The sequence below is a fragment of the Festucalex cinctus genome, chromosome 17 (genome assembly GCF_051991245.1).
Source record: "Festucalex cinctus isolate MCC-2025b chromosome 17, RoL_Fcin_1.0, whole genome shotgun sequence".
Classification (NCBI taxonomy): Eukaryota; Metazoa; Chordata; class Actinopteri; order Syngnathiformes; family Syngnathidae; genus Festucalex; species Festucalex cinctus.
Window position 1 is genome coordinate 13,114,138 of NC_135427.1, and position 19,220 is coordinate 13,133,357.

The 19,220-nt window shown below is 38.2% G+C and overlaps 3 protein-coding genes across 3 annotated transcripts; 2 read left to right on the top strand and 1 right to left on the bottom strand.

Moving 5' to 3' along the window:
• Positions 1 to 1,008: 1,008 nt before the first annotated feature.
• On the bottom strand, positions 1,009 to 3,383 carry mrpl10 (mitochondrial ribosomal protein L10). Its single transcript, XM_077502334.1, has 5 exons — positions 3,236 to 3,383; positions 2,352 to 2,524; positions 2,029 to 2,193; positions 1,732 to 1,876; positions 1,009 to 1,339 (listed from the first exon to the last, which is right to left on the bottom strand). Exons 1-5 carry the CDS (start codon positions 3,273 to 3,275, stop codon positions 1,125 to 1,127), a joined length of 738 nt encoding a protein of 245 aa, XP_077358460.1. The 5' UTR covers positions 3,276 to 3,383; the 3' UTR covers positions 1,009 to 1,124.
• A 110-nt stretch (positions 3,384 to 3,493) lies between these two features.
• pnpo (pyridoxamine 5'-phosphate oxidase) lies at positions 3,494 to 8,094 on the top strand. Its single transcript, XM_077502336.1, has 7 exons — positions 3,494 to 3,888; positions 4,417 to 4,541; positions 5,325 to 5,424; positions 5,497 to 5,550; positions 5,620 to 5,748; positions 6,729 to 6,799; positions 6,923 to 8,094. Exons 1-7 carry the CDS (start codon positions 3,844 to 3,846, stop codon positions 7,083 to 7,085), a joined length of 687 nt encoding a protein of 228 aa, XP_077358462.1. The 5' UTR covers positions 3,494 to 3,843; the 3' UTR covers positions 7,086 to 8,094.
• Positions 8,095 to 11,337: 3,243 nt separating this feature from the next.
• On the top strand, positions 11,338 to 19,156 carry LOC144005341 (glucagon receptor-like). Its single transcript, XM_077503466.1, has 13 exons — positions 11,338 to 11,397; positions 11,584 to 11,686; positions 11,813 to 11,923; positions 13,499 to 13,620; positions 15,186 to 15,292; positions 15,610 to 15,766; positions 15,874 to 16,033; positions 17,017 to 17,077; positions 17,162 to 17,231; positions 17,305 to 17,396; positions 17,514 to 17,652; positions 17,737 to 17,778; positions 18,472 to 19,156. Exons 1-13 carry the CDS (start codon positions 11,338 to 11,340, stop codon positions 18,541 to 18,543), a joined length of 1,296 nt encoding a protein of 431 aa, XP_077359592.1. The 3' UTR covers positions 18,544 to 19,156.
• Positions 19,157 to 19,220: the final 64 nt, after the last annotated feature.

Here is a 19,220-nt window from a genome sequence, read left to right on the forward strand (position 1 = left end):
TAACTACACCCTCTCCACTCTTGTGCACCTCAGATTAACGCGTGCTAATCTGAGGATTAGCCGGCCAGGAGCTGCCGCTGCTTGTGCTCTTGTTAGACGACGACACCTACAGGCCACACTGTATCATCACAAGCCAATTTGACAGGACATTTTGATGTAAATTATCATACATTACAATACTTATATATGAGATTAATTTTGTTTTTATTGTTGTGATAAAACTGAGTACTGGAGAAAAAAAAAGCAGTCGTGCCTTGCGATTAGGGATGTAACGATATCCAAACATCATGATACGATATCACAATATGAAGCTAACAATATGATAATTATCACGATATTGTGGGGAGGTTGGCGATATTTAAAAAAAGGTCACAATATTGTAAAAAAAATGAGCTCATACTAAAAAAAAAAGCACAATATTGTGCTTTTGTACATTAAATCAATGTTATGTTATTATTGTTATGTTTTATTATTATTATGCTATTATTATTATGTTACGTTGTTAATGCACGTACATATTGAGTTCCTCCAAATAATGACTTGCTTCACGGGCATATTACGTTCCCCATTATCTGACAATTAACGTAGATTTTAAACATAGAAGGGCCACAAGATCCCTAATGAAAATTAAATTGCACTGAAAAACTAGCCACCAGAGGGTGCTAGAACTGCACAAATGGAAATCAACCTGACTTTTTTTTTTTACAGATGTGTTGCATTTATATATCGTGAACATGACGACGATATTGTGGCAGTTTTAATATCACGATATTGCGCTTATCGTTATATCCCTACTTGCGATAGACCTGATTTTTCTAAATTCAAGACACCCCTTGGACCTTTTTTTTTTTTTGCTTTGATTTCAGAAATAAAATTTGAGATTTTTCAAAACGCAAAGAGAAAAAAAAAAGCGTAAAACAGATTTTTGTGGGACAAAAAAAAATGTGCACCCTAATACTTTATGACATGTCCAGTGAAAAAGCAAAAATGAACAACTCCACCCACAAACAGACGCAAAACACCTTTAATGTAAATAATGATAATTAAGACCTTATTAAATCAAGTCCAGCGTGCGCGGTCCTCCCTCGCCCGCGTCCTCAACGTCCAGGGTCGTTTCCTCTACCTCACGTGGCGGCGTTCTCCGCTTCGGCCTGCTGCGCCACGTATTGCTGCAGCAGCGCCGTCAGGTGGGCGGGGTGTCGCTGCAGCAAGGCGACGGTTTGCGAGGCCATCATGCTCAGGCCGCTCACCAGCTGGCCTTGGAACTCGGTGACCGACGGCAGCTTGGCGTAGCTCGCCAAGCCTTGCGCGCTCAGCAGCGTGTTGTCTATGCACCCTCCTGTGGAGCACAGAGTTGGTTTGTATTAGTTTCAGTATTAATTTATATTTCATGTGTTTGGTGTTCGCAAGATTTTTTTTGTAGGCGTAAAAAGCAGGATTGGAGAGGACATTTAACAATTGCAAAAACAAGGCTGAGCTTGAAATTCTTCCTGTTTTCACCCTTTGTCGCTCTAATTTACAGTATCAAATACGATAATAAGATACCATCTAGTGACCGACAATGCAATTACACCCAAAATAAACATATGGGAGAACAAAATAGAGTTATGAAGTGGACCAAAAATTTTACAAAATAGCAGAAAGAAAACAGACATGTACTCACTATATTCTAAAGCGTGACTAAAAAAAAAAAAAAATAAAAAAATAAAAAAAAAAAAAAAAAAAAGGTACCTAGTAGAATCATGTGCGGGCTGACCCGCAGCGTGGACAGCATTTCCTTCACCTTGGGCTCTTTACTGACAAAAAGCACCGTGGGCCCGATAAACAGAGGAGCCATGTTGCTATAGATGCTCTCGCTGAGGAAGGAATGCATAACCTGCAAACAAGCACGTGCGGACATTAGGTCAGTGTTTGACATCCTTTATTGAGCAAAGGCAAACATAAGTAGATGAACAAAGACTCACAATTTGTTGTTTAAAAAAAAAACTAGAGCGGAGTTAAGACTTCCTGGTTGTTCTATTTGTTTACCTGGTTGGGGAAGAACTTGACCTTAATGCCGTGCTTGTGGAACCTGTACTTGAGCATCACCATGTCATCAGAGGTGGAGCCATTGTTCTGCGCCACAGCGATCATCTTGCAGTCGCGGAAGACCCCTTCCACGTCTCGCTTCAGCAGCCTAATCAACGGATTCTCCTGAACACCAAGAACATTTTTTTTTTCACACGTTTGTCTTATTTGTGTGCAGTTGTAATGAATTGTCCAGTGACACCATCTAAAGTTTTTTTTTTTTTTTATGTCTAATAAAATAAATATAAATATACTGTAGTGATGATTTTGACGCCTGTTGTTACCTGCTCCTTAACCACAGTGGTTTCTTCTGCGTAAGCGCCCCGAGGGGCAGCCGGTTTCGGGGGGCTGTACTCTGTCACAGCCATCAGTTTCTTTTTAAGGAAGTGCATCGGTTTCTTGTGGCGGGTGACAGCTTTGGAGCCGTGCCGAATGCTCTGAGTCAGGGGGACCCATCCTGGAAGGATGACCAGGTCACACATAGTGTCTTCTACTTCTGTGGTGTTTATTTGCACGTCACAAAAAAAGCTTAGTATTGTATGGGCTGAGTAAAGAGGTAGGAATAAATGCATGGAAGAAAAAACCTACATCATACAACAAATCCTCCTCTGATAACAATAAAATCAATCATTGTGGCAATGAGATATGAGGTGATAATATTTTCATCAAATCTGAGCAACACAAATGGATGAATATAAAAATGCTTTGTATTTTTATTTTTTGCTAAATAAATTCAGCCTAAAACAATATATATTGTATTTTACCTGTGAAATCTATCTATTTTACTATTTATTTATTTTTTAGAATTTATTTAATATTTAATACAGCAGGTCCACATGATGACGTCTATCCGGTACGACAATAATGGCGTCATTAACGGTGCGCCTGAGGGGTATTCGAAAACTGATTTTAATTGATTAATTAACTATACAGTCCACTATATTAATAAAATCCCATGTGGAGTGATTAGGAGGTAATACATGGGCTAACTATTCCGACGATAGCCGCAACTCGACCCCTTATTTACAAAGCAAACATTTCATGCTAACTAAACACTCATTGGTTAGCAGCAGCTTAACAGTAATTTAACGATAATCGCTAATATTGAGGGGAAAACCGTCATCATACATGTGATATACAATAAAAGATTGCGTTATCGCTACATTACCTTTTTTAGGTAATAATTTCCCACACAAGGTCGCCGCCATGTTGGACAGGAAATCGTCTTCCGGAAGTGACGCCAACTGCTACATTCACAATTATAGCTAAAAATTGTTTTTGTATATATAATATTCTTTGTTACTAATATTATCAGGCCTCGACTGATACAAAAGTAAATAGACGTTATAAATAAAGATGGTCACATTTTGTTTTCTTGATCCTAATGCATCCTAACATGTCGCGGTTGTTTTATTCTCTTGGAATTTTATTAAGACAATATTCCCTGAACGCTACACTGTGCAAAGTTCCGCACGTTTTTCGTGAATGTCAGGTTCTGTCAACTTCATGCTTATAAACCAATGGTGAAATAAGATACTATCAGTTGTTTGAAAAGAAAGTTATACATTAACAGCGGCTACAAAACGTGCGTAATGTTTTTTACGTAAAGCGAACTCGCCGTGGCGTTACGTCACATTGGCGACAAGTACACTGTCATTGGGACCGATTGTTTTATTAATCGGTCCAAATCGCGCGTCCGTTTCGCCTCCGATTGCTTGCGAACAAAGCGTCTTTCCACACTTTCTCCACAAACCGCCGACGCGTAACAGCTCCAGCATGGATCTCAGTGACATGAGGAAGAAATACAAAGGAGACGAGGAGGTGAGCGTTGTAATAAGGCTGAAATGACTCTTATGGAGATCTGTATATAGTCCCGAAATGAAGATTGCAACGTTTCACGCAATTACTGAATGAACATTAAAGGAGATATACAAGATAATTTTTGGGAGGTTTATGTGCAAATGGTCTCTGGAGTGCCTGTACATCCAATCAATATAAAAAAAATCGAGCAACCAAGCAAATCTTTAGTGTTCTGCTTCTTCTTCTTATTTTTTAAACAAAACCTGTTGTTACAAAACAGTGGGGCTAATTAACATAACCACTCCCACACTGCATTTAGCAGGTTTCGGCTTGGCAGCTACGCTGATGTTGAAGAGCAAAAAAAACACTTTGACTTCACATAAATTCCCATTGCGTTTCCATCTTCGACAATTCCCAAAATTTTGCAAGCCTAATTTTGACTAAAGCATGCTACAAGACACCTGGAAGCTGCATGTCGGTAGCCACATGCACTCTCTGCGTTGAGCGTCTACATTTGAACTTCTTACAGTATGATTAATTTCACTTTAGTGTTTTGAGGAGAACCAGCTGACTTCCCTGGACCCAATCAAGCAGTTTGGAAGCTGGTTCGACGAAGCTACCAAATGTCCTGAGGTTGGTGAGGCCAATGCCATGTGCATCGCCACGGCAACCAAGTGAGCAACGGCATGCATGTTTACAACTATGTGCCAATTCCACTTTTACATGAGTCAAATAAAAGCCTACAGACTCTGAACTGAATTACAAAACACACTTAAGTAGATAATGATAGTAATTTAAATACATCTTATTTGTATATTCATGAATCGTTATTGGAGCTGATAACATGAAGGTTTGAATGGAGCTGTTTAAAATCTCAAGAAATCGATCAGTCAAAATCATAATCGTAGTTGACTTTACCTCTCTCGGTTTCTATTAAACGCTTTGTTGTCGTCTGCGGAGTGTGACAAAAAGTAGGAACTATTTTGACAAAATGAGTAGAAAGTACATGACTGCGTGTAGGCTATACAGTGAATACACACCGTAATCATTTACAAATGTTTCAAAAATGGTGGCAAAGTAAAGGATCAAACAGTGGTTGTACGATGTCACCAGGAGTTCAAATATTCGGAGTGCTTAGGCACAGAGACCAGTGTATGCACCAGTGTTACCTGAATGACTGTATTCAGTACTGGTAATTAAATTATTCAACACAAACAAGCCACCGGCACATGAGGCTAATCAATAGTATTAGCTAGCATACTAGCATAAATAACATGCTTGTGCAAACAAACAAATATGCACACAAGCGCTTTTAAAACTAAGTGCACCAATATTCCACTAAGTGGCGCCAAAGTACTACTTGAAATGCTGAAGGAGCTTCCAATTACACACACCTGTGAAATGTAGTACACTAATAAAGTATTTGTATTTGGTTACTTCCCACTACTGTGAGTCAGGGATGGACGGCCATCGGCCCGCATGGTTCTTCTCAAAGGTTACAGCGACTACGGCTTCCGATTCTTCACCAACTACGAGAGCCGCAAGGGAACGGAGCTGGTGAGTAACCGGCGACCTTCGACCTTTTGCGTCCTCCAAAATCATTGCAGTCATTTTGTCGCCCATCGACAGGAGAGCAACCCTCACGCCTGTCTCGTCTTCTATTGGGAGCCTTTGAACAGACAGGTGAGACGACGTCCACGTCCGCTTCTCTCACTTGGTTCCCCGCTGATTATCGGCGTTTTGTCCTGATAGATCCGCATCGAGGGCGAGGTGGAGCGAATCCCCTACCAGAGCTCCTGCGACTACTTCCACTCGCGGCCAAAAAGCAGCCAGATCGGGGCGGTGGTGAGCAGGCAGAGCACGCCGGTTCCCAACAGAGATGTAAGAAAGATCTAATATACACAAATGAATTAATTACAAAATAAAATATAAAATAAATATAAAATTAATAATATAAATTAAATAAATATAAGTAATTACGGATTTTAAGCCAAAAAAGTTGTCTTTATTTTGTTTTTTTAATGAAAAATGATTAAAAATCCACCTTATTCATAATATAGTTTTGTTGGAATTTTTCATTCGTTTTTTTTTAAATGTAGTTAGTTTTAATTAGTTTTCAGGGTGATTATGTTAGTTTTTTATTAGTTTGAGTTCTTTAATAAATGCTTAGTTTTACTTTAGTTAGTTTCAGTATTAGTTTTAGGTTGTTTTTTTGTTTAGTTTTTTGTTTTTTTAATGTATATTACTTGTGCGCAATATTTAAAAAACACCATGGGTGTGACGTCATTATTCTGGTTTATATCAAAATAAATCTACTAAAAATCATATTTAAAATCATCCCCAAAGAAATTAATTACCAAAGACTAAAAGGAAGGACATTTTTGCTACAATTAGTTAATAGCACCTGTGTTTTTCGACACCTTCCCTTGTTACTTTGACCATTTCCAAACATTTTTGTTTTGATTTTATTTGAACTGAGTCAAATGCCATTTTTAGCATATGTTGCGGGCCACTAAAAAATGGACGGCGGGCCGCAAATGGCCCCTGGGCCATAGTTTGGACACCACTGGTCTACAGGCTTTTAAATGTTAAAAATGTACTTTCGATTCAGTATTGGAAAACTGGTTTTCAATTTTATCCTCAGAAGGCTTGTCATTATCTATTGAATGTAACTAATAAAGTAACATGTAATCTAACTTACCGGTAGTTACATTTAAAGTCAAGTAGTCAAAACTATGGTAAATTGACTTTTCGTTGTATAGTCAAGTAATCAATCGGTAAAGTAACAAAGTTACTTTTTCTGGCTAACTGTGTCAACACTGTACACAAACCTCTGAAAAGTTAACATGATGTCTTTTTAGTTCCTGAGGGAGAAAAATGCGGCGCTAGAGGAGAAGTATAAGGACACACAGGTGCCGATGCCAAACTACTGGTGAGTACTTTCACAATAAAATCAGAAAATGAAGAGATTTTGCATACTCTGTCAATAGAAATTGATTTAATTTGATTTATTTAAGCTAAAACCTAACGCTCCATGTATTCTGTTGTCCACTAGGGGGGGCTACGTGGTGAAGCCCCACCTGATGGAGTTCTGGCAGGGTCAAACCAACAGGCTGCACGACCGTATCGTCTTCACTAAAATGGCTGCCGATGCCGAGCTGGGCGAGCATCAACGGCGCGGCGAGGGCTGCTGGGCTTACCAGCGACTCTCGCCGTGATCGGACTTCAAAGTCATCATCTTGACTTCACTTGAGTGCTTTTTTTTTTTTTTTTTAATTGAGTAATCATCTGCTATTTGTAGGGACTTACATTAACAGTTTAAACCTGTTGTTCTCAAACTTCTTTCTCCAAACTACCTCAAAAAATATGTACCACCATAATGACTAGGGGTGTGAATTGCCTAGTACCTGACGATTCGATTCGTATCACGATTCATAGGTCGATACCGATTAATCCCGATACGAATTTCTAAGTCGATTGTTGCGATTTTTTTTATTTTTTTATTTAGAAAATCCTAATCAGTAAATTTGTACAGTGTAAGATTTGTATGAAAATGTATCATTTATTTATCTGAAACTTCAATCTTATAAAGGTTATCTGTTTCATGTTTGAACAGCATTAAAATAAAATATTAAGGCATAATGTTCCATTAATATAACATTCTTCCATGCTTAAGGTGTGAACCCTAAGACGTTTTGGTGAATATTTTCCCATCAAAAATGGATATGTAAAAATCGATTCGGCCGCCTATTGAATCGATTCGAGAATTGCACGATGTAATATCGCGATATATTGTCGAATCGATTTTTTTTAACACCTCTAATAATGACCGATGTAATATTGCAGTAGTGGACCCATGCAAGTATTGATCAAAAATGAGGTGCAGTCGACTCCTGCGACATGAGTTTTCGTGAACCGTAGTATAAAAATTTGCTTCAATCGTTAAAAGATTTACATTATATCCAGACAGAAAAAACAGCTATAAGCAAAAGATATTGTAAAATACAAGAACATGTGTATGAACGTCTTTTTATCCTGTATTTGTCCTGTTTTTTTTTTTTGTTTTTTTTTTGTCTGAAAATGCATCAGTGACGTCATTAGCACAAGAAACGCATTTCTGTGATAATATGAGCTGGATGCAGGTCAAGCACAACCCAGAAGAGACTGATAATTCAATTCTGCAGAAAGAAATAAAATACACAAACTGCCGCAGAGAGGCTGTGCTCACTGCTCTCGTCTGTGTCATTATTCCCACCGTGTCTGGCAATAGAATCGATGAGTGGCAGCGAACAGGGCAAGCAAGGCAGCCAATCTATTGATTTCATAAAGGCTGTGAACTTGGAATTGATTTGCCACTGCAAAACACACACACACACACACACAAAAAGGGACTTGCTGGTTGTTCATAACAGTTTATGCAAACACATGTAAATTAAAATATTTTTCAGAGAGGACGTAAAAGAATATATAATAAATATATAATAAATGCAATTACAAAAATGAAAGATCAACAGTAATTGTTCGAAGTTATCAGTTGGGACAAGGCTACAAAAGATATTTCAGAATTACTTACCTATCTAGTTAGCTAGCCAATTAGGGGGGGGGGGGGGGGGGGGCTTATTCATGATTTAGTCAGCCCAAAGTCAGCTAAATTACAGCACTGCTGTTTGGATCAGCACTCTAGAGAATGCATGATTGAATAATTACTGTCTTTATGTTTAATGTGCAACACTTTTTCCACACCTGCAATTACCTTTGTTAAATTGCAATATCAATAAAGTTGTGTTTTAAGTCAACACATGACTTGAACTTTGAAAGTAATTTCAGTGTTTGTTTTTTTTTAACCAACACAAGCACATGGAGAGTGTGCAAACTCCACTTAGCAAGGTCAGAGCCAAGATTTCGAACCCATCACCTCAAACCTGCAAAGCAGACATGCCACCATGCATACCGACATGCCATAGTAAAAAAAAAACTAAAAAAAACTCAATTTCTGACAGACGAAAGATGTTAAGCATTTATCAAATTAATTGACGCGACTTGCATTGACGCAAAAGCACAGCGGCAGTGGAGGTGAAGCGGGGGACTCGGAGCACGAGCAAGGTAGGATGTTTTGCCTCTTCAGACGGCGCAGCCTATCTGACGATTGCAACCACATTAGAAAAGACTGTAAAGATCGAGCTCCGCAGGTTCGATGTGACGGCCATCAGCGCGGCACGCGGAAAGTTTCCACGCTGCGTTCCTCTACCACCTGTAAGTCTGCTTTTTTTCCTTTTTTTTTTTTTTTTTTTTTTTTGATACATCCGCAGTCAAATAATTGCAATGATTATATTTCCTGTGAATTATTTGGATCTTGGGAGAAGAGAGAGGCTCTTATTATTTTTTTTTTAATATATATATATATATATATATATATATATATATATATATATATATATACACTCTATTAATGCGTGCTCCAGTTAAATGTGCATGTTTTAACTGTTTCTTTTTCAATCAAAGATTGCAGACCATGCACACTGTAAAAACGAATTTTTTGCCCTTGTAGATATTACCTTGGTTTCATAAATTATATTTACTATTAAATAAGTTTCTATAATTTGGCATGTTTAAATTCTTATCATACATTATAATGCACATTGTATATAATTACATTATTTATGTACACTAACCACTAATAAATATATTGGTGTGATTTTTATTGACTTAATTATTTTTCCTGCTTAATGCCATCCAGGAAACATAGAACTTTGACTTGTGTATTAGTCAGTCCCATATAGTGTCTTGCTTAACACCGAAGTACATATTTAACCTGTATAATTTGTCATTTCAATTTATCTTAAACAAAGACTGACATTTTTAAGTTTTCAATTTTTTTGTCTGTCATGACTGGGTCATGCCAGGGGTAAGTTTGGGTCATGACCGTGAGGTCAAGTGTCTGTTTTGAACTGATGTAACCATCATCTGGTTTCAACTGGAAAAATGTGATGTCAGGAGCTATGTGATGTCAAGGATTTTTAATCTCTTTTTATGGACAACAGCCAATCAGATAATTCCATATTAGTCATGTTAGCCACATGTCTAGCCACAGCCAATCTGATCAATTCACTGTCTATTTAAGCCAAACCGAGAAGTGTGTGTTTGTCGGATTATTACCACTGTTCCTCTGTGCATCTCCGCAGCCCAAGGTGGCTTGGCGTCTCATGATTCTCGATGCATTCTCATTGTTTCTCATCTAGTCAAGTTTGTTCTACGCCTCTCAATGTTATGCGAATGAAGAGTTAAAATCTTATTTGTGTCTGAGCTTTTGGGATCCAACTCCAGAACATAACATTTTCCTGCAATTTGGTTAACTTAATATGAATGAATCCTAAATTTGGGGTAAGTTGTTTGTATTTTATGTTGTAATTTGAATCTCTATATTGCAGTGTTTGTTTTGGTTTTCAGAACTAAACAAAAGGTTTTTCTTTAACCTTATATCTCTTTGGTTTTCGAGCGGCATGGTCTATGAGTGGTTAGCACGTCTGCTTCCCATTACAGAGGATGCGGGCTCGAGTCCGTGCTTCAGCCTTCCCGGGTGGAGTTTGCATGTTCTCCCCGTGCTTCGTCGGTTTCCTCCCACATTCCAAAAAAACATGCGTTGTCGGTTAATTGGAGTGACTAAATTGTCCCTAGGTGTGATTGTGACTGTCTTTATTTATTTCAACAGATTTAGTCCAAGTACTAAAATGTTTTGGGTTAAGAGTTCAGTATAATTAAGTGAAGTCAAATAGAAAAAGTTAATGTTAATACAATTACTCATTTATTTCATATTGGTAATCAATTCATTTTTTTAACTTTTACTTAATAAGCAATGGCTATGACCTAATTACAATAACTACACATTATACATTACAGTAAAGATCTTAATTATAATTACGTTTAGTAAGAGTTACTTAATATTTCCCACATGTAATCAATCTTTAGTTGCATGTAAATGTTACTTAATTCTAATTCTAGTGTGATATGCTTGATATTGAGTAGTAGTATTTACTTAATTGGAGTGAGTGCAAATACTTGCGAGATTTTTATTTTAAGTAAATCTTACGAGTTGTGTTTTTTTTTCAGTGTATACAAGGATTTGCTAACTAGCATTTACATTCAAAGACATGAAGTCATTTTTTTTTTCCTAAAGCATTTGTGTTGTGACTACTACGTAGGTAGCACAAATACTCTGTATTGTAACACATTAATGTATGTATATATCCCTATTTATTTATGTATGTATTTATTTATTTATTTATTTATTTTATTTAGCCTTTATCTAACCAGTGTGATGGAGAACAGTCATCGTGTTGCAAAACTGTTGGCACATGAAGTCTCCTCTTGAAAATTGACTGCATGTGGTGTACATGTTTGCAGGTAAATGCTTCAAATTTGGGCTTCCTCCTTCAGTGTGCAGTGAGAAAAAAAAAAAAAAAATCAATCATAATGGCCACAACAAGAGACGTCATGCCGGTTATATTTCTGCTGCTTGTCAAACTGCCCATGGTTAGTTTGTTTCTTTTCTCTCCCTTTTGTGTTGAGTGTTGAATAAGCTTGAAAGACAGCTTATAATTGATCTTTTCATAATATTTGTAAGCAAGCGGCAGGCTACTTCCGAGTGGCAGAGAGTGAGTGAACCGAAAACCTCAAATCACATGTGTCTTACATCAACTTTACGAATCATATTTACAGATTGACTTGGCCAGCGGGAAAGTGTTAGAGGAAACGTATCACAAGTGGGTGCAGTATAAGGACGACTGTATCAAGATGATTGAAAATGAGCCGCTGCCTCAAGGTATGGAGAGTTACAGTTCAACATGACACATTCAAAAAAAGTATGAGGAAAATGTCATCTGCTTTAATTTACGTGAAAAACATTCAAATGATCGACCTTTACCTTGTCATTGTGTTGCCTTTCCAGATGGCTTGTTTTGCAACAGGAGTTTTGATAGATACGCTTGCTGGCCAGACACTCCTGCTGGATCTCTTGTCAACATCTCCTGTCCTTTCTACCTGCCCTGGTATGATCAAGGTATACCAGTCTGAAATAGTGGTTTTGCATACGGCTGATAGCAAGGTGGGTTTTCACTTCACTTATGATTAGATGCCATAGACAAGAGCTTTGTAACATAAACAACAACGACTGTGATGTAGCATACACACAACTTGCAACTGAGTAAAAAAAAACAAAACATCAATTTGACTCTATTTCAAGTGGGACCAAATAGACTCAGTTTTAGAGTAATATTTACACTTGGAAGAGAGTAAAATACAGAATTGGGAAAAATAAAAAATAAAAGTGACTCAAGGACGAAGGAACAATCTCATGACTTTCAGCTTGGGAGACAGCCGATCTAGTCAGTGAGCCACACAGGTCTTGCTTTCTCTTAGTATATCGCTCGTGTCAGCTGCAGCTGATTCCATGATCCCGTGGAATCTTCCTCACTCCAAGAGACGAAAAAAATGATGTCTTTGGTCTCTTGGAGATAAGCAAACAGTAGGAGGGGCATAGCTCAGGTGGTAATGTGGCAGTCTCCCAAGCTGAAGTTTGTGAGTTTGTTACTCAACCCTTGAGGGACTTTTATTTATTTTTTTCAATTCTTTATTTTTTACTCTCTTCCTAGTGTAAATCTTAGCCTACTCTAAAACTGAGTCTATTTGTTCCCACTCAAAATTAGGGATGTAACAATATCCAAACATCACGATATGATATCATGATATGAAGGCCATGATACGATAATTATCACGATATTGTGGTGATGTTGACGATACAAAAAAGGTCACAATCTTGTCAAAAAAAATGAGCTCCTACTAAAAACAAAAACATTGTGCTTTTGTACATAACAAGAACGCATATAAACAACCTACAATCTCTCGTAACACTTAATATTGAAGCACACATTGATTTCCTACACAAATCGACTCGGTTCACAAGCATATTAAGTTCCCCTTCATCTGACCATTAGCATGGATTTTAAACACAGAAGGGCCAAAACATGCCTTGTAAAAATTAAACTGCACTAAAAAAACTAGCCACCAGAGAGTGCTAGAACTGCACAAATGGAAATCAACTTGACTATTTTTTATTAACAGATGTGCTGCTTTTAATATCGTAACATGATGACGATGATATATTGTAGCAGTTTTAATATCGTGATATCACGATATTGCTGTTATCGTTACATCCCTACTCAAAATAGAGTCAAATTTACTCTAAGTAGAGTCAAATTTACTCAGTTTACTGTGTAGATATGACATGCTCATTTTGACCTGCGTGCTTAGGGCAATACATTGCCATTGCCTTTGACGGGACAGTCGCCCCTACTAAGATGGCCGCCATATAGCCTATGTACATGGACAATTTGGAAAACAGCTATCGATTCCATTGGCGGTCGATATTGGCCCGCCAGAGTAATTTTGCTGCCATTCAAAATTTTTCTTCACTGAAGATGTGGGGGGCCGTAGTGGGTACACCCCCTCACTCAGGTGGATACAATACGCTAAGTTACTGCTTGTTAGCAAACATATACAATCCTCTACTCTAAACAGCCGTCAGTAAGAAAAATATAATACGTTTTTTGTTTTTTTTGTTTTTTTTATGATCCAGTGTTACACGGCGTGGTGCAACGGCGGTGCGGCACCGACGGCCGTTGGGAGCTTGACGATAATGGCTACGTTTGGAGGGATAAGTCCCAGTGTGAAGAGGAAAAAGAGGTCACATCTCAGGAGGTAGGACGCCCAAAGGATCTTAGACGCATGAGCTTCAAGCGCTCCTCACGAGGGTCTAGGTACAGGAGGCTCTTGAGATAGAATTGGAATCAATTCCACGGACCGCGGTCTCCAAACACTTGTCTCTCAAATCTTCTTTCCTCATTAAAATGAATGGCAATGCAATGAATCAGTTCCATGCCCCCTAAAAAAAAAACCACCAAAATTCACACTTTACATTTTTTTTTTTTTTTTTTTTTTTAGAATTTTAAACACAAAACACGACTGTCCCTTATGTACTGCCTTCGTTTTTTGTTTTTTGTTGTTGTTGTTTTTTTTTGTTTTTTGTGGGGCGGTTAGCAAACCAGCTTCATGGTGCAGTATTGCCATCAACAGATTTTGTCCTTAATGAAGTGAGGCTTGCTGGTGCCATCTAACGATGTGCACTGGATTTTGCTCCATTCCAAGATTAAAAACATATATATATATATTTTTTTGGCCAAGCGACGACTCGAATCTTGATACGCACCCATATCTCAAGGCACTACTGTAACACATATATCCTGTGGGGAATAATAAACAGCATATTTTATTTCAAAATAATGATGTGTTATTTTAATTTGTTGTGTTCTCTGAACCTTGCAGGTGCTTGGTGAAATCAATTTCATTCCTTTCTAGTCAATGTTCATGGTTTCATAGTTCCCTGCAGATATATCCCACATTTTGCCATTTATACTGTTTTGCCGTAGCACAAAATGATCGAAACCCAACAGCCAGGAGTGAGCTCTAATTTTGTGTGCTGTGCAGGAGAAATAATAATGGATGACATCTCCATTGTTGTGATACACGTTTTGATATATTTGTGTTGAGTCAAAGCGTGTGTTCAGCATCAAAATCAATACATCTGGAGTATATTTTCCTAACTTCCTGCACATCTGTCCCACATGTTATTTAATACGTTACATTATTAATGTATTGTCACAAAAACACAAATTATTTTGTTAAGTCCAACTGCCAATGAATGAAAAGTCATATTAATAACAATAATAACAAATTTATTTTTGGAGCACTTTTAAGTACAAATAGAGACAAGTGAGAGTACTAAAAAGTAAAAAAAACAAAAAACTTTCATAAATAAAAACTCTAACAATAATTTAAAAAAAAACAGATGAACGGACAGATAAAAAAGTCAAGAGAGAGCAAGAGAAACAAATCACAATTTATCATTCGTCCATGTACATAAAAAAAATCATCAATAGTCATTCCCAAAGATGTATAAAATTAAGCTACAGCTGTTGCTTTCTGTAGGCGTAAAAAGCAGGATTACAGAGGATGATGTTCCTAAATTTTCAGCAAGGTTGTGCTGGAATACTTCCATTTCTATCCTTCTTTGAAATTTACACCCTCTGAAACTAAATAGTGTGCCGCCATGTAGTGGTTGACAGGGAAATTACACCCAAAATTACGCGAAAAATGAGTTACTAACAGTAAAAGTACAATATATCATTTTTTTTAGTTGATGTACGTGATTTTGACATGCCCCACATGCTGCACAACTAACTTGGATGTGTGTGTATGTCTTATAGATGTGGCTGAAAAAAATTATGGTGAGCTTCAGGACGCTGTACACAGTGGGCTATGCCTTGTCCCTCCTCACTCTCGTTACTGCTCTTGTCATTCTGCTGAGCTTTAGGTAAACCGCCAAAAACATTTCAATTCATTGTGTTAAATTTATAGTTGTTTTTCTTTGAGTAGTCTCTTTTTCTTGCTCTGATTCAGTCAGCAATTAATACTGAGAAGCACTGAGAGCAGCTCCTCACAATAATAACCTAGGTTGGGGATAAGTGGTTCAGAAAATGGATGGGTGGATGTTTTAAGGCTTAGATGGTCACCATTTTCTGTCTTAATAGGAAGAAAATTGATGTTTTCATTAGTGGATAATTTTAGAGAGTACGGTGGATAATTGTAAAGATAGGTCTCTTAGAAAAATGCTCACTTGTTTTTGTTCAGGAAACTGCGTTGCACACGGAACTACATCCATGCCAACCTCTTCCTGTCCTTCATCCTGCGAGCTGTGTCCGTCATTGTTAAGGACACCATGCTGGAACGCCACTGGGGACGCGAAATCATGAAGCCCGCGGACGTGAGCGAGATGCTCAGCCATCAGGTGGGTGTGGCTTCTCGCCATTGGTCGTTTCATCATGAAAATGAGCATTACGTTTGAGTTTGGATGGGATGTTCTGTCGTATGTGGCTTTTTTGTGTCCATCCTCAGGCTGCTATTGGCTGCAGGATCGCACAGGTTCTGATGCAGTATTGTGTCCTGGCCAACCACTACTGGTTCTTTGGAGAGGCCATTTATCTGTACTCTGTGCTGATTGCCTCCGTGTTCGTCGACAGTAATAAATACTTGCCATACCTCTGTCTCGGCTGGGGTAAGCTTGCTTGGGTCTAATTACTTTAACTACTCTAATTCAAGGAGGGAACGATGCAATCGAATATTTATAGACAATGGGTGCCATGGAAATACATGGGCTTTATTCATCTGTTAGTGTATTTATTCTAGGTTGAAGTGGAGTACAGTGGTTTTGGTACCTTCAGTGGGTACTGACTTATTTTAATCAATGGCACCCTTTAAAACTCACTGACTTGCAGCCATTTTCATTGCAGCAACCCCATTTGCTCTCGGCTGTTTCACTGGATTTTGAGTGATTTTGCAAGGCCCACAGAATAATGTGCTCTATTGCTAAAAAACATAGAACCTACCAAAAGAAAATTAGAGTCTCTTCTTCCATCAGAAAAAAAACATATATTTGAATCTGTTTCCATTTTGCAGCAATTAGCATTAGAAAATAGCTTAAGTTTCATTGCCGGTGAAAACTGTCAAAAAAAGCTTGTTGCAACATGGCCCTGGCTGATCACTTATACTGTGCTGCCACTTGCTGCCCGTTTTTTTGTAATAACTACCATTGCTTTTAGCCACCTCTTCAAGTCAGAAGCTGTTTTGGGGAGTGAAGGACAAAGTATTAAAAAACATGCGTACACGTTTTTGGGTTTGAATGAGTTAATACCACCACCACCAGTGATAGAAATCATCACAACTATGTACAAAAATACAAAGAAGAGCATGTCACTTCAAATGTGTTCTGCTGGTCTATATTGGTTAGCAATTTTGCTCTGATCAACCAATCAGAGGACAGAAAAATACTAACATTATCAAGGGCCAGTGTTTGGCCCTGTGAGGATGAATTTGGAATCTGGTTAAAGAAAGGACTATTGCTAATACTGAACTCTGAGTTACAGATTCTGAAGCCCTGACAGAGAATGAAATACGATAGGACTAAGACAAACAAACAAACAAACAAACAAACAAAACAAACAAACAAACAGTTTTTTCAGCATGCTGTGTTTGTCTTAGGAACTCCACTTCTCTTTGTGGTTCCCTGGGTAGTGATGAAGATTCTGAAAGAAAATAAAGAGTAAGTCTGTCTAGTATGTAACTGCCCAAGACAGCTTGTAATCCCAATGAGACCGGATGGGAAAAATCGTTTTTTTCTTCCCAGATGTTGGGCCGTCAATGAGAACATGAACTACTGGTGGATCATTCGTTCCCCCATTCTTCTTGCCTCGCTCGTAAGTATGACATTTGGGACCCCCTCGTCTCACTCAAAACTCAAAGATTATTCGTCTTGCGCACAAACTACAGATCAACTTTCTGATATTTGTGAAGATTCTGAAGGTCATTCTATCCAAACTTCGAGCCAACAACCAAAGTGACTATTCCGGTTACAAACGTCGGCAAGTCATCACACATTCAATTCGCATGAACTGAAGAAAACGAAATATGAGAGCATGAACATAACACTGAATTACAATTTTGAACCGTGCTGCTGTTTTTTTTTTCCGCCCGTTTAGGCTGGCCAAGGCGACGCTGACGTTGATTCCTTTGTTTGGCATCCATGAGGTCATCTTCATTTTTGTGACAGATGAGCAAACCACAGGGCTTCTGCGCTACATAAAAGTATTCTTTTCACTTTTCCTAAATTCGTTTCAGGTAGGCTGAAACTTAATATGTTCTCATATGACTCACATTGTCAGGCTCGTTTATTTTTTTTCTTAACTGTAGTCACTTTTGCAGGGCTTTCTGGTGGCGGTTCTCTACTGCTATGCAAACAAAGAGGTTGGCATTTTTTTTCCATCACTGATCCTTTTTCTTTTTTTTTTAACCCATGTTAAAATAACTACTTCTCTGTAATTATTTTTTTAAAACAACACCTAAAAATCATGTTCAAATCACACACAAAAAAAAGGCTACTTTATTATGTCAGTGACATACTTCATTCTGCATTGAAACATTACAGTTTTAACTAGTGTTCTTCCGATACGATGCTGGTATCGACAGAGGTGCCGATACTGCATTAAAACAGTGGTATCGGTATCGGTGACTACTCACAAGTAACATGCCGATACCATTAATTCCAAGGCTAATATAGGATTTTGGATGCAGCATCTTGTGTCCTGTTGGTGCACGACATTCACTGGTATGTGACATGTTCACTGCATGCCGATCTAAGATATCCTATTGGCCCTTGAATACTCTGAACCAATGGCAGGACAGCTTTTTCATGTTGAGGAAAAAAAACCTTAAGGATCAGTATGGTATCGGTATCGGCCGATACTGCAAAGCTGGGTATCGGTATCGGTATCGGGAGCCAAAAAACGGTATTGGAACAACACTAGTTTTAACAAAACAATGTAACTCAATTGTACCCAATCAAGTGTTCAAGAGATTTGTTAAAAAGGAAAACATAATAAGTCCATATCTGCCAGGCCGTAGTAGCAGCGGCAATTTTTCTTTGTTTTTTGTCTACAGGTGAGGACAGAGTTGAAGAGAAAACTACGCAGCTGGACGACAGAAACGCGGCTTGTGTGCTGTGGACAGTGACTAGCCGGTGTTGACACCAACGTAAACACTTTTTCGATTGCCACCGTGCCAGAGCATAACAGGTCCCCGGACAGCACAACCAGGGCGATGGCTGACGCCTCGCCCACCCCCGACAGTTCTCAGATTTTTCAAGGTCAGATTCAGGGAACTGACCAGTGTCATCAGGCCTCACTGCTTCAAATTCCCGCACTGAAAACAGGTAACGCCACCCTGCGGCGTGCAGATGGCGATGACACCGTGCTGGCATCATCAGCAGGCATGCAGGTGTCGTTCCAAGTTCATCTTCAAGATCCTGTGGAGTTACTTCCACATGTTGCCAATACAGAGTCATATTGAATATTTATGGCTCATTTGAAAACAAAATGGGATTTTTATATGTATGTGTTTTTGGTGGTCTAAAACCGTTGCTCATTGTTATGTAAAATGTGGTTGTAGCTGTTAAATTAAAAATGGTATTTGATTATATTTTAATGTTTAGAACAGGGATGTGCAATGTTAGATAGGCAGATGGGATGTTTCATTTTGAAAATACCCATTGTTGCACATTCATTGTTTTAATATTACATTGTATTGTTGAATTGCATCTTGTAATATAATATAATATAATGCAATAATGTATTTTGTTTTTGCACAATGATTGTTCTGTTATGTTTTTTCCAAAAACGTCAAACTCATAA